The sequence below is a fragment of the Apostichopus japonicus genome, chromosome 2, assembly GCF_037975245.1.
Source record: "Apostichopus japonicus isolate 1M-3 chromosome 2, ASM3797524v1, whole genome shotgun sequence".
NCBI classification, from domain to species: domain Eukaryota; kingdom Metazoa; phylum Echinodermata; class Holothuroidea; order Aspidochirotida; family Stichopodidae; genus Apostichopus; species Apostichopus japonicus.
This window is the reverse complement of record NC_092562.1, coordinates 28,680,105-28,695,456: the sequence shown is the minus strand read 5'-3', so window position 1 is coordinate 28,695,456 and position 15,352 is coordinate 28,680,105. Positions and strand designations below refer to the sequence as shown.

Below are 15,352 nucleotides of genomic sequence, written 5' to 3'. Positions count from 1 at the left end.
AGATTACCGTACAGGTCGCTGACCTTCTTAAAGTTTTCTCTACTGAAAGTGCAATGGAGCATGAAATACATATCATTCATTTACTGCATCGCTATCACCAGAGATGTTGACTAACTTCAAGAAGTCTGAGCCTCCCATGTATGTTAACATTGTGGTGGGAGAAGTCTGAGCCTCCCATGCAGGTTAACATTGTGGTGGGAGAACTGTAAGCCTCCTATGTAGGTAAACATTGTGGTGGGAGAAGTCTAAGCCTCCTATGTAGGTAAACATTGTGGTGGGAGAAGTCTAAGCCTCCTATGTAGGTAAACAATGTGGTGGGAGAAGTCTGAGCCTCCCATGTAGGTAAACATTGTGGTGGGAGAAATCTGAGCCTCCCATGTAGGTAAACAATGTGGTGGGAGAAGTCTGAGCCTCCCAAGTAGGTAAACATTGTGGTGGGAGAAGTCTGAGCCTCCCATGTAGGTAAACATTGTGGTGGGAGAAGTCTGAGCCTCCCATGTAGGTAAACAATGTGGTGGGAGAAGTCTGAGCCTCCCATGTAGGTAAACATTGTGGTGGGAGAAGTCTGAGCCTCCCATGTAGGTAAACATTGTGGTGGGAGAAGTCTGAGCCTCCCATGTAGGTAAACATTGTGGTGGGAGAAGTCTGAGCCTCCCATGTAGGTTAACATTGTGGTGGTTACCTGTGTATCAACAACCTGCGGTCCAATACCTAACATAAATAACATAAACTTGCAACATTGTGAGTTTCTGAGGATAGTGGTTCAGAGAAATTGCATAGTGTTACGTCAATGATAGTTTCCAGGAATTGACAAGTTTACGTCTCTTCCCTAAATCATTGTGCAGTTAGAAAGTTAATTTCATATCTTAATTGGCTCTAAATATGATTGATCGTATTTAATATTCACAACCTTGGCCAAAGAAACAACTTCCGCACAAAGAGGTTTTTCATGACTCGCTCCATCTGACAGAATCCAGCCGAAAATGCTTGAGGATAGTCAGAAAATGCCTTGATGAAGCCTTCCTTATTCTTCTGTCGAAACAGCCTCAGAATGAATGCTTCTTGACAAGAATCGATTATCCTGTATATGCAATATATATTGAAAGAATAAACAGTAGACAAGAATGAATAATGAAATCTGTAAATAAGAAATAAAACAATTAATGATTTTTTTGTACACATCTCATTTACTCAACTTCTAAAAAAAAAAAATTTTACTGTGAGGTTCAATGCATCAATCACTTAAAGAACTAGCGAGAAAAAAATTAAATAAATAGAGGTACAGAACTTAACAGGCATAAGCAAAGGAGGCAAATTAAAATAATTAAATTACAGAAGACAAACTTGTACAAGCTGGAAAAATCCCACACAAGTAGCCTTAGAGATGCCTGGGCTTTTGTTGCAATCAACTCAAACATTAAAAAAAAAAGAAAAACAAAATTCAGTTTGCTTAACAAACAAATAATTATACAACGGCCAAACTAAATGAAAAACTGAAATCTACTTCTGGGAGAGTCACAGGGCTAATGTAGTTCACACGTGCATAAGAGCAAATCTTCACTTTCACATGCTGAATAAAATGTTTGCCTCACATGCTTATCAGCAATTCTGCTAAAGATTAGATTCACCATCCTGATGAGGGTAAAACTTTATTGACCTTTGACTACCCTTGCCTGCTTGAAATAATTTTTCTTGTCCCTTTCGAAAATTTGTATTAAACCATAAGATAATGCAGTACTGATAGTGCTGAGGCCCATAACCTGTGATTTATCTTTCAGCCAGTCCACCATGGGACTAACATATGACTTAACAGAGTACGTACTTATGAGCTTTATTGATGATAATGCCGGTGACGAGATGGGTTGGTATGCGATCTGTCAAAAGGTCAACCACCAGGATCCTGGACGTGATGAAAAGTACACCGCCCTCTAGATAGACTGCTTGCCTACCAAGAGATCATACATATTCATGTCACTAAAATTTTGCTTCATCAGTTTTAAAAGATCAATGAGATGTTCAATGGAAGAGTTGACAGGTACTAAAATTTGATTTCCATTTTAGCAATTAGCTATGTTTCTATTAATTAGCTGTGTTTCTAGTTAATTACCATACTTCATTGTCACTGTTAGGCTACTGAAATGATACAAGATCCAAAGAAAGTACTGAGTATGGTTGAAACCTCAGCAGGTCACTTGATGATTGCTTGATGTCTGGCAATTATACAAGACAATGTTGAGCTCCGGAATAACTTTAATTTCCAATGAAATTACTGAAATATATCTTTGTCCATTTAACTTGTTTACTGTGTGCACCAAAAGTATAGAAGCCTTAAGGCAACACTAGACAGTTAAGTTAGCTGTGGCGTATTAAACCAGAGTAATATTTGTATAATTGTTAATGAATGTAGGCTGATGATGATGTGGCCTTAATGTTAATGTAGCCTACTGATAATTTGGCCTAATGATAATTTGGCCTAATGTTAATGCAGCCTAACGTTAATGTAGCCTAACGATAATGTGGCCTAATGTTAATGTAGCCTAATGTTAATGTTATTATTCTAGAGAGGGATGGAGGAAAAGATGGGTGGACATACCCAACGTCACTATATCAAACAGAGCTATAATACATGCAAATGACAGCAGCCCAGTTAGCTTCCTAAAAAGCTGAGACTGTATTAAAGACTACCTAGGCTATCATAGCATAGGGATGAGGAACAGGGTTTATGATACTCTACCGTAGTAGAGGCTACCGTTGTTTTTACATATACTTTCCTTCATGAGCCTCATTCACCCACTTAGGTTCACCACCCACTTGCTCTTCGTTCAGTGAAGGACTTAAATAATGTATGAATTCATAGACAAGGTATTAGTGACAGTGGGATATGGGATGATAGGGAGCATACAGTATATGAATTCATAGACCAGGTATTAGTGACAGTGTGATACTGGATGATAGTGAACATACAGTATATGAATTCATGGACCAGGTATTAGTGACAGTGTGATACTGGATGATAGGGAGCATACAGTATATGAATTCATAGACCAGGTATTAGTGACAGTGTGATACTGGTTGATAGTGAACATACAGTATATGAATTCATAGACCAGGTATTAGTGACAGTGTGATACTGGATGATAGTGAACATACAGTATATGAATTCATGGACCAGGTATTAGTGACAGTGTGATACTGGTTGATAGGGAGCATACAGTATATGAATTCATGGATCATGTATTAGTGACAGTGTGATACTGGATGATAGGGAGCATACAGTATATGAATTCATAGACCAGGTATTAGTGACAGTGTGATACTGGATGATAGGGAGCATACAGTATATGAATTCCTGGACCAGGTATTAGTGACAGTGTGATACTGGATGATAGGGAGCATACAGTATATGAATTCCTGGACCAGGTATTAGTGACAGTGTGATACTGGATGATAGGGAGCATACAGTATATGAATTCATGGACCATGTATTAGTGACAGTGTGATACTGGTTGATAGTGAGCATACAGTGTATGAATTCATAGACCAGGTATTAGTGACAGTGTGATACTGGATGATAGGGAGCATACAGTATATGAATTCCTGGACCAGGTATTAGTGACAGTGTGATACTGGATGATAGGGAGCATACAGTATATGAATTCATGGACCATGTATTAGTGACAGTGTGATACTGGTTGATAGTGAGCATACAGTGTATGAATTCATAGACCAGGTATTAGTGACAGTGTGATACTGGATGATAGGGAGCATACAGTATATGAATTCCTGGACCAGGTATTAGTGACAGTGTGATACTGGATGATAGTGAACATACAGTATATGAATTCATGGACCAGGTATTAGTGACAGTGTGATACTGGATGATAGGGAGCATACAGTATATGAATTCATAGACCAGGTATTAGTGACAGTGTGATACTGGTTGATAGTGAACATACAGTATATGAATTCATAGACCAGGTATTAGTGACAGTGTGATACTGGATGATAGGGAGCATACAGTATATGAATTCATAGACCAGGTATTAGTGACAGTGTGATACTGGATGATAGTGAGCATACAGTATATGAATTCATGGACCAGGTATTAGTGACAGTGTGATACTGGATGATAGTGAGCATACAGTATATGAATTCATGGACCAGGTATTAGTGACAGTGTGATACTGGATGATAGTGAGCATACAGTATATGAATTCATGGACCAGGTATTAGTGACAGTGTGATACTGGATGATAGGGAGCATACAGTATATGAATTCATGGACCAGGTATTAGTGACAGTGTGATACTGGATGATAGTGAGCATACAGTATATGAATTCATGGACCAGGTATTAGTGACAGTGTGATACTGGATGATAGGGAGCATACAGTATATGAATTCATGGACCAGGTATTAGTGACAGTGTGATACTGGATGATAGGGAGCATACAGTATATGAATTCATAGACCAGGTATTAGTGACAGTGTGATACTGGTTGATAGCACATACAGTGTATGAATTCATAGACCAGGTATTAGTGACAGTGTGATACTGGATGATAGTGAACATACAGTATATGAATTCATGGACCAGGTATTAGTGACAGTGTGATACTGGTTGATAGTGAACATACAGTATATGAATTCATAGACCAGGTATTAATGACAGTGTGATACTGGATGATAGAGAGCATACAGTATATGAATTCATAGACCAGGTATTAGTGACAGTGTGATACTGGTTGATAGTGAACATACAGTATATGAATTCATAGACCAGGTATTAGTGACAGTGTGATACTGGTTGATAGTGAACATACAGTATATGAATTCATAGACCAGGTATTAGTGACAGTGTGATACTGGTTGATAGTGAACATACAGTATATGAATTCATAGACCAGGTATTAATGACAGTGTGATACTGGATGATAGAGAGCATACAGTATATGAATTCATAGACCAGGTATTAGTGACAGTGTGATACTGGATGATAGGGAGCATACAGTATATGAATTCCTGGACCAGGTATTAGTGACAGTGTGATACTGGTTGATAGGGAGCATACAGTATATGAATTCATAGACCAGGTATTAGTGACAGTGTGATACTGGATGATAGGGAGCATACAGTATATGAATTCATAGACCAGGTATTAGTGACAGTGTGATACTGGTTGATAGGGAGCATACAGTATATGAATTCATGGACCAGGTATTAGTGACAGTGTGATACTGGTTGATAGGGAGCATACAGTATATGAATTCATGGACCAGGTATTAGTGACAGTGTGATACTGGATGATAGTGAACATACAGTATATGAATTCATGGACCATGTATTAGTGACAGTGGGATACTGGATGATAGGGAGCATACAGTATATGAATTCATGGACCAGGTATTAGTGACAGTGTGATACTGGATGTTAGTGAGCATACAGTATATGAATTCATAGACCAGGTATTAGTGACAGTGTGATACTGGTTGATAGTGAACATACAGTATATGAATTCCTGGACCAGGTATTAGTGACAGTGTGATACTGGATGATAGTGAACATACAGTATATGAATTCATAGACCAGTTATTAGTGACAGTGTGATACTGGTTGATAGGGAGCATACAGTATTTATATTGTAAATCCAAACCAAGTCTTTGACTGCACCATCAAGTTTCTTTTACCTTTCTGTGGTACCAACTTCATTGTTGACGACACGAGGCATCACAGAGGTCTTGACCTTCTCTAATTCCTCCATCAAAAATCTCTGATAAAAAGAACAGAGAAAGGAAGCAATGTTAGCACAAAGTAATGTTTAACAAGCTTTGCTAAAAGTACCCATGTTAAGCCAAATTTTGAAGGTAAATCCTTCACCATGTCACACTCTCAAGTCTCAATATCAATTTCAGACCTGGAAATTCTTTTGCACTAAGGCAACACATAACTTATATCGACCAACCGTAGCCTACAGGTCAAGGCCCATTGTCTGGGTCGCAAGCGATTTTTGGTGGGTTGCGAGATTGTTTCAGAAACCGGATAAAATTGTATATATATTAAAGTCAAGGTATTGTAACATTTTGGATACTGCGGCTCTGTGTGACAATCTCAGGATTCTACACTGTTGATCTCTCAAACAGTGATCGACGAGCATTTGGCAAGGAAACGGAGCCAAACATCGCAGAAGAAACCATGTTCCTGCATTGTAAGGTAAATTTGAACAAAAGGGTGGGAGAAGGGGCTGGGGGGGTAGGAGTAGGTGATGTTTGATGGGTTGTAGCCGAAACCCTGCCAAAAAGTTTTGGCTGAGAAATGACCTAAATAGGTTGCCAACCACTGCCTTCAATGGTTAGATTTCATTGCTAACATTGGATGTTTTCCAACAGATCTATTCGTTTCTCAATCACCGCAGGTTTTTTTTGCATTGACAACATAATTTCTGTTAAATCCCTCAATAACAACAACCTTACAATGCAAACTAGGTTAAAGGCTTGACCAAGGACTGGCTGTAGATGAGCTACGCTGTGTAGGTGTTTTGTTTGCTTTTAAAGTTTTTAAACTTTTGTAAAGTTGTTTGTTCATTTCTTTTCATGGGGTGGGAAGGTATACACACTGAACATAGGCCACTGCTTAAACTCAATCAAACAGGATGTACGGTAGAGTAGGTCTATTGTCCTGCTAATCAAAGGTTCTAGCCCACACAGGTTGTATAGCAATATATCTATATCTATATATATATATATATATATATGTTCATTGGCCTCCGTCCGTCTCAGAAGACGATGGGTGCGCCTTGCTGCTAAAGCACACGATCTGCGATGACTGTAAAGACCAATCCTGGAGTGGCAGTCTTTCGTGCAGGAGTTGCAGATGAAAGTAGTGTCAGGTGGTGAGACTGATGCCTTCCTCTTCTCTCGCTTGGATGCCCGTTTCTTGCAATGGTCTTCCTCAGCTCTGTTTAAGGGCAAAATGCCAGGCTGAGCGTTGTGATGCTAAGTCCTCCCAGCTGTTGATATCGATGTTTGCTGACTGAAGATCCCTCTTACACGAGTCCCTGTACTCAGAATAACTACTAGTGTTCCACTAGTCTCAACATATATTTCGCTCTGTCCACCGGACATAGAGCACTCTGCGCCAAGATAGACGCCAACCAACCGAGAGTTGTCTGATGATCGCTCAACGCGTGAAACTCTGAGTAACAACTACTAGTGTTCCACTAGTCTCAACAAATATATATATATAAATATATATATATATATATATATAAATATATATATATATATATATATATATATATTTATATTGATATATATATATATAAATATATATATTAAACGTTACATTCCTGACTTGATTCTTGAACAATATAAACACAATATATAAATTTGGATACATTCTACTAGTATACATTCTTCCACTCTAGAAACATGGAAATATTATGCAGGCAGTGCAAACTGTGGTCCAAGATATGGAAATTCTTACAAACAGTCTACTCGATGTCGTGTCTTAAAATTTAAGAACAAAGTACACAATTTCCTCTCTGAACATTCTCTTTTTTTAGTGTTTCCCACATTAAATGAGTTATCCTATCATCTGACTTCCCTTGGCAAGTATTGGATTGAAGCATTTAAGCTACACTTGTAAGTTAAAGCTTAGGGCCTCACAATCCAAAGGGACCTCAACAAATTTCAATTTCAGATTTGTTTTGTTTAGGTGGGGAAAAGATGGGAGGGGGAGGGGAAGGGGAGGGCCTCTGAAAGTTTATGTACTGAATATATATATAATTCTGATGATCGCCTCCCCCGTAGGACCTCTTGCGAGGTCGAGCAGGGGTTAAATTCCTTTTTGTTGATCGCCACACAGAGGTGAAACTCAAGTATTGTTCAATGGTTTAGGTTACCAAACACGTGCATCTGGCACTGCCCTTGACAAACAATTACAGACCTCTAAGGGACCCTGGATGCAGCTAAATACAGGACTCACTCCCATGGTGTCTTTGTATCTTATTATATATATTTTTACTGTACTGAACCTGAAGGCCACTCTTGTACAGTATGCTCGCTTTGCGATTTTAGTACAGTTAACTTCAGTTTATGCGTGTCAGGTTTTGTACCAACTTGTCGAGGAGGGAACTACAGACCTGCTCTTGTTCGGAGGTGTTCAAGACTAACACAAGGTTTCCAGGATCACAATAGAGCTGCAGGAGGTTGGTGAACAGTCGTTCCATCCCAAGGCCCCTGCAAAGCAAAGAGAACAAAGTTGCACTTGGTATTTTTTATGTATGGTTAGGCACTGTCCCTGAACTGACGCTATAGAATCAATTGATTTGTGCAAGCGTGTGTTAGTACTAGCAAAAACAAACTATTTTTTTTTATACATGTATACTGTATACAAACTGTTTGTGGTACAATCTACTGTATGTGCCACCTTACTGTAGTTACTGTACAGACCAACTTGTGAGGGTATTTAGATCAACTTTGGAGACTAGCTAGGCCAACTTAGCTAATCATCCAGATCAAAATCCTCCAAAATGGGTGGGGGGGGGGCTGAGAGGGGGTCATATCTACCTTTGTAAGATAACTTAGTGATCAGCATGGGCTACAGCAAAACTGACACCAGCAGTTTAAGACAAACACTTGGTCAGTTTTAAGTGTCAAGTCATGCTATTCACATACAGTAATGTAACATACTACACCAGTTGACATTAAACAATTACAGTACACCATCACATGAGTTTTGAACTATTTAAACCATGTCCACTACCTGTAATCAAAGGATTTGGTTAACTACAAATCATACACTGACTGCACATACTCAATAGAACTGTACAGTCCTGTACAGTGTCAAACTAAGGTCCTAAGTTTTCCAAATATGGTAGAGGTACTACAGGATGTGCTTTGTTTCTTCATTGAATGATTTGATTCAATAATGTTAATTGGGCTGTAGCATGTTTGAAATTCAAATTGGCCAGATGGGACATTTTACAAGAAAGATTGAGCGTTACTCAAGGAAGAACATGAAAAGTTGAATGGACAGCAGCTTTTAACTAAAACTACCAAGTGCTACCCTGCCCAACCTCCTGCCCACCCCCCCTATCCCCAACTCATAGAATGTAACCCTGAATGGTTGTGTTATTTCTTTTTGTAGTTAAATACAAACATTCAAAATTCATAGCACTGGCTTTCTAGATTTTCATCTCTAAATATCATGGACAAAATTCCATCCCTCTCTTTTCCCTGTTTTTTTTTTTTTTTTTACAAAGGTGCAAAAGTTCAATGGAATTCTTAAATACCATTTTATCAATTTGAGAAGGGGATGGAACTTGTTTTAAACATTGGAAATGGTATGAAACTCCTTCAACTTTATGATAAAATTACACAAATGTTTGACGTACATGTAAAATAACATTCCCTTGTGCCAATAAGTTTTCGTTGCCATAGCAACATGCTATATCTTAACTATGTTTTGATTCTATCATTTTGTAAAAGATGCATCATTTCATTGAATCAACTACTTAAGGTATCTTATTTTACAACATTTAAGTTCACACAAGTGAAAACGTGCGACAAAATCCATCCCTTGCACAAACAGGTACATTGGCTCAGACCCAAAATTGCTTACTGACTTTTGTAAGCAGTACAGGGATTTCCAGAACCTATTTCTGGGACGATCCAACTCATGCTGTGTGAACTAGGAAAGCCAAATCAGTTCCGCGAAATCTTAAGAATACATGTGCAATTTAAGAATGTGTTTTGCCTTACCCTCCACCCCCCCCCCTCCCATCCTTCTTTTATTGTTGAATGAGCTCATCACTTCACACAAACTTATATTTCTCTGCTACAATACACTCTTGGTGACCTGGCGAGATACTGATTTATAAATGTGTATACATGCAAGTTACAACTTTTGTAACTTTGACTGGTACATCACAAGACTTTCAACTGCATATGCACTTCTTTAATAGTACACAGTCAGTCTTAAACAATGTGTTAGTTAAATGTTAAACAACTTCAATGGATGCCAATTGTCACACTGCTTTGAACCTTGGTCATGTTTAAACACTTTTGGCAAGCTGCCAAGCATCCAAGATGCCAGCTGGGACACACTGACCCCCCCCCCCCACCATGAACCAAGTATAGATGCTAACTAGCAGGTGGTACACGTGAAAGGCAAATGTGAAAAATACTCCTTCGATGGTGATATCCGGTGGAAACGTTTACCTTTTCTGGTTTGTAATTTCATGCATTAAATGGATAGTACTTCAATTGTGTTGTGCACAGTTTAAATTGAATTTGTGTATGGAATGTACTGCAAAGAATCTGATAAAGTATTTACCTGCCTGAAAAGCCAAAGGTAAACATCATAAGAAATAAACTATCGACTGATTACAAATCTAGACGTGCGTAAACTATCTAGGAACCAAATTGTAGGTGCCAGTTATGCTCCCATCTCATCATCTAAATCCTCAACATTGACACAAAATGAGGAAAATTTCAAGGATGTGGAATCCAGATTTTACTACTAAATATGGTAGACTTTAATACCAATGCTAACTCTGCACCATAGTTGACAGTACAGTACAGTACAGTAGCTAATAGCTACATAGTTCAGATCATTGGAAAGTTTTTCCATCTCATTTTGTGAGCTTAATAAAAGGAACATATTTAATGGATAAGTCAGTTTCAATGTTATTCATGTTTTTGGTCAGTGTTTAATAGATGGACTATATTTTTGTACAGTTTATCATGTTTCAGAGGGAAGCTACAGTCTTCCAAGGGCATTGTTCCACCATGACGCTGTAGTAAGAGTAGATAATGTGTGAATATCAGCACGTTTTTTATATCTTTATTTCTGCCAACAGAGCTACAGTTCATTAATATATGGATGTTTAAAGGATATGTATGTAGATTTATGCATTTTTTCTGTGCCTCACAGACGTTAACTTGTGTGCACACCCTCCCAACTAGAGCCTCGGTCCCTTCCCTCACCCCCAAATTATGAAAATATTGCACACAACAAACATTGACATTCTTGGAATATATCCAAATTCATCTTTTTAATGAAAAAAACAAAATTTCAAGTAAACATCCAGAAACAAGCTAGTAATTTTCATTGTTCATTTGCTTATGGAAAAATTGTCCTTACGTCACACATCCCATACATCACAGGGTTTTTTGTGTTTTCACTGTACCTGGATTTACCTGGACAGCCATCCCCTCAACTTCAGTCAAGTCTGTTTGAAGGAATGGCTCATCGGGATAGGAGGTCTCCACGACCCTTGAAGATCCCACAATCTGTTATTCCATTCTTGAATTTATTGAGTGTCTGGGCTGTCACTGCTTCCTGTGGTAGTGTATTCCTTGCCTTCCAAATTCTTTTAAAATAAGAGTTCCTTCGTACTTCCAACCGTACTCTTGAGGGCCTAATTTTCATTGTGTGTCCTCTGGTATTGCTCTCCCTCAAGATGTTCACATAGTTATCAACTTGCATGTTTATCCTTCCTTGTGTTATGTTATAAAATGTTATCATGTCTTGACGAACGTGGCGTTGCTCTATTGTCATCAGTCTCAACTCTTTCAGTCTCTCTTCATATGTCTTATTTCTCATTCCATGGATGATTTTCTTTCAGTCTCTCTTCATATGTCTTATTTCTCATACCATGGATGATTTTCTTTCAGTCTCTCTTCATATGTCTTATTTCTCATACCATGGATGATTTTCTTTCAGTCTCTCTTCATATGTCTTATTTCTCATACCATGGATGATTTTCGTCATTCTCCGCTGTACTCCCTCTAGTAGTTGAATATCCTTTCTTAAGTATGGTTTCCAGACAGGTACACAATAATCTAGGTGAGGCCTAACCAGGGCTTTGTATAAATTCAACACCACTTTGCGGTCTAAGGTTTGTGAAGTTTCGCTTGATGATGCCTATCATTCTGTTTGCTTTCTTTACCGATTCTGCACACTGTCTGCTGAACTTCATAGATGAGTTGACATACACTCCCAAGTCCTTTTCTTCCTCTGTTTCCTGTAATTCCTGATCTCCCATCTTGTACTTGAACTTTGGGTTTGTATGACCGAAATGCATTACTGAACAATAACTTGATATTTTTTGTTGATATTATGCAACATAGTACTTAAATGATTAGGCTATACATCACTGATATAGTCATGATTGCTCCACGTTTACTTTCAGAGCGTTTTTTCAGCTTGAGTGTTTGGGTGAAAAAACAGCTTTTATTTGTCCTGTAACAGGATTCTGCGTCTTGAATGCAGTGTTGTAGCCATGGGCGCAAAATCTTCATATAATTTCAACAGAGCCTAAAGTGTTACGGTAGCCCTAAGTCTTTAAGTAATGAAACTTTTCTTAAATAGCTAGAATTTAATAACGACCTTGTTTGTTACTGGGCACAGTTACCAACTCTTCCACAGGCTTCCGTAAGCTAGGCCTAGCCTAGTTAGGCTAGGCGTAAGTGTACTTGGCTAGACAGTAACAAGTTTAGCGACTGAATTTTAATTTTATACTATAGGATCACCTGGAAAGGGACTCAGTTTAGGCCAAATTTACGTATTGACAATACTGTTAATTGAAATCTTACCGTGCCAGCACCACGAGCCCATTATCTTGAAATATGTCAAGAAGTATTTGGTTCTCATATTCAAGCATTTTGCAAAATACATCACTTTTGTACTGCAGGCTTGGCGTAGTGGGCCTAGTTGCACTACAGTATTTCCTGAGTACGAGAACGTTCAGTGTAGCTCGACGCAAAGTTATTAATATTGTACACAACAAACATTGACATTCTTGGAATATATCCAAATTCATCTTTTTAATGAAAAAAACAAAATTTCAAGTAAACATCCAGAAACAAGCTAGTAATTTTCATTGTTCATTTGCTTATGGAAAAATTGTCCTTACGTCACACATCCCATACATCACAGGGTTTTTTGTGTTTTCACTGTACCTGGATTTACCTGGACAGCCATCCCCTCAACTTCAGTCAAGTCTGTTTGAAGGAATGGCTCATCGGGATAGGAGGTCTCCACGACCCTTGAAGATCCCACAATCTGTTATTCCATTCTTGAATTTATTGAGTGTCTGGGCTGTCACTGCTTCCTGTGGTAGTGTATTCCTTGCCTTCCAAATTCTTTTAAAATAAGAGTTCCTTCGTACTTCCAACCGTACTCTTGAGGGCCTAATTTTCATTGTGTGTCCTCTGGTATTGCTCTCCCTCAAGATGTTCACATAGTTATCAACTTGCATGTTTATCCTTCCTTGTGTTATGTTATAAAATGTTATCATGTCTTGACGAACGTGGCGTTGCTCTATTGTCATCAGTCTCAACTCTTTCAGTCTCTCTTCATATGTCTTATTTCTCATTCCATGGATGATTTTCTTTCAGTCTCTCTTCATATGTCTTATTTCTCATACCATGGATGATTTTCTTTCAGTCTCTCTTCATATGTCTTATTTCTCATACCATGGATGATTTTCTTTCAGTCTCTCTTCATATGTCTTATTTCTCATACCATGGATGATTTTCGTCATTCTCCGCTGTACTCCCTCTAGTAGTTGAATATCCTTTCTTAAGTATGGTTTCCAGACAGGTACACAATAATCTAGGTGAGGCCTAACCAGGGCTTTGTATAAATTCAACACCACTTTGCGGTCTAAGGTTTGTGAAGTTTCGCTTGATGATGCCTATCATTCTGTTTGCTTTCTTTACCGATTCTGCACACTGTCTGCTGAACTTCATAGATGAGTTGACATACACTCCCAAGTCCTTTTCTTCCTCTGTTTCCTGTAATTCCTGATCTCCCATCTTGTACTTGAACTTTGGGTTTGTATGACCGAAATGCATTACTGGCAAACAATAACTTGATATTTTTTGTTGATATTATGCAACATAGTACTTAAATGATTAGGCTATACATCACTGATATAGTCATGATTGCTCCACGTTTACTTTCAGAGCGTTTTTTCAGCTTGAGTGTTTGGGTGAAAAAACAGCTTTTATTTGTCCTGTAACAGGATTCTGCGTCTTGAATGCAGTGTTGTAGCCATGGGCGCAAAATCTTCATATAATTTCAACAGAGCCTAAAGTGTTACGGTAGCCCTAAGTCTTTAAGTAATGAAACTTTTCTTAAATAGCTAGAATTTAATAACGACCTTGTTTGTTACTGGGCACAGTTACCAACTCTTCCACAGGCTTCCGTAAGCTAGGCCTAGCCTAGTTAGGCTAGGCGTAAGTGTACTTGGCTAGACAGTAACAAGTTTAGCGACTGAATTTTAATTTTATACTATAGGATCACCTGGAAAGGGACTCAGTTTAGGCCAAATTTACGTATTGACAATACTGTTAATTGAAATCTTACCGTGCCAGCACCACGAGCCCATTATCTTGAAATATGTCAAGAAGTATTTGGTTCTCATATTCAAGCATTTTGCAAAATACATCACTTTTGTACTGCAGGCTTGGCGTAGTGGGCCTAGTTGCACTACAGTATTTCCTGAGTACGAGAACGTTCAGTGTAGCTCGACGCAAAGTTATTAATATTGTACACATGAATGTTACGCAATCGCTGCTGTGAAATAGTCAGGGTAAACCTTGTCGATCCATACTTTTAAAGGTAGTCAGTATAGGCCCCAAATTATAGCACGCTATTATTGCTAGAAGTTTTCAAAAAGTACTTTCATGGAGGTCTGTTCTCTCCAAATTGTTCTCATACATTTTAAGGAACATACAAAATGACTGAATGTCCCAGTGAGGAAAATTTCTTCGAAGGTTGTAATTAAAACAGTTTAAGAATTTTGACCACATGTGACCATATTTGAATATCTAGCATATTTGGGACCAATACAGCATATCTTTAAATTTCATTTCAAGACCTTGAAACTTTTGTAAGTCAGTTCCCTTCGTTTTCCTTTACATAGGCTGAAAATGTCCATAGTTCCATAGTTCATTTGAAACTTTGTACTTCTAAAGGTCAATGTTTTTAAATTTTCAACCTTTTTGAAAACTTCCACTATTCTTTATTGATTTATTCCTTGAAATTACGACTTTCTATATCGAAATTTCTCTTCTCAATATGGCGACTCTTTTGTTTTTATCTCAAACTAATTCCACTATATCCTCCATTAATATGATGTCGATAATCCGACTTATTTAATCTCACAATTTCGCCTGACTAACAAAATATATTATTAGGCCTAAGTTGAAATATCAATTTTTCATAGTTTCAAAGTAAGGATTAGGTTTCACGGGTAGGTCTACGTGTATATATGACATGGTAGGGCAGGCAACTATGACAACGATATACGATAAACCCACAGAAACTGTTGAAAAGTTTCG

At 38.1% G+C, this 15,352-nt stretch overlaps 1 protein-coding gene across 1 annotated transcript in view; it reads right to left on the bottom strand.

The window, feature by feature from the left end:
• The window catches only part of LOC139954853 (DNA repair endonuclease XPF-like), a 41,080-nt gene extending 28,322 nt beyond the window's left edge, over window positions 1–12,758 (bottom strand). The window contains exons 1-5 of the mRNA XM_071954821.1: window positions 12,599–12,758; window positions 8,140–8,236; window positions 5,687–5,769; window positions 1,823–1,945; window positions 911–1,081 (exon numbers count right to left, since the gene is read on the bottom strand). Coding sequence (XP_071810922.1) covers window positions 911–1,081; window positions 1,823–1,945; window positions 5,687–5,769; window positions 8,140–8,236; window positions 12,599–12,666 — 542 coding nt within the window. The 5' untranslated portion in view covers window positions 12,667–12,758. The remainder of the gene's footprint in view (window positions 1–910; window positions 1,082–1,822; window positions 1,946–5,686; window positions 5,770–8,139; window positions 8,237–12,598) is intronic.
• Between the last annotated feature and the right edge of the window lie 2,594 nt (window positions 12,759–15,352).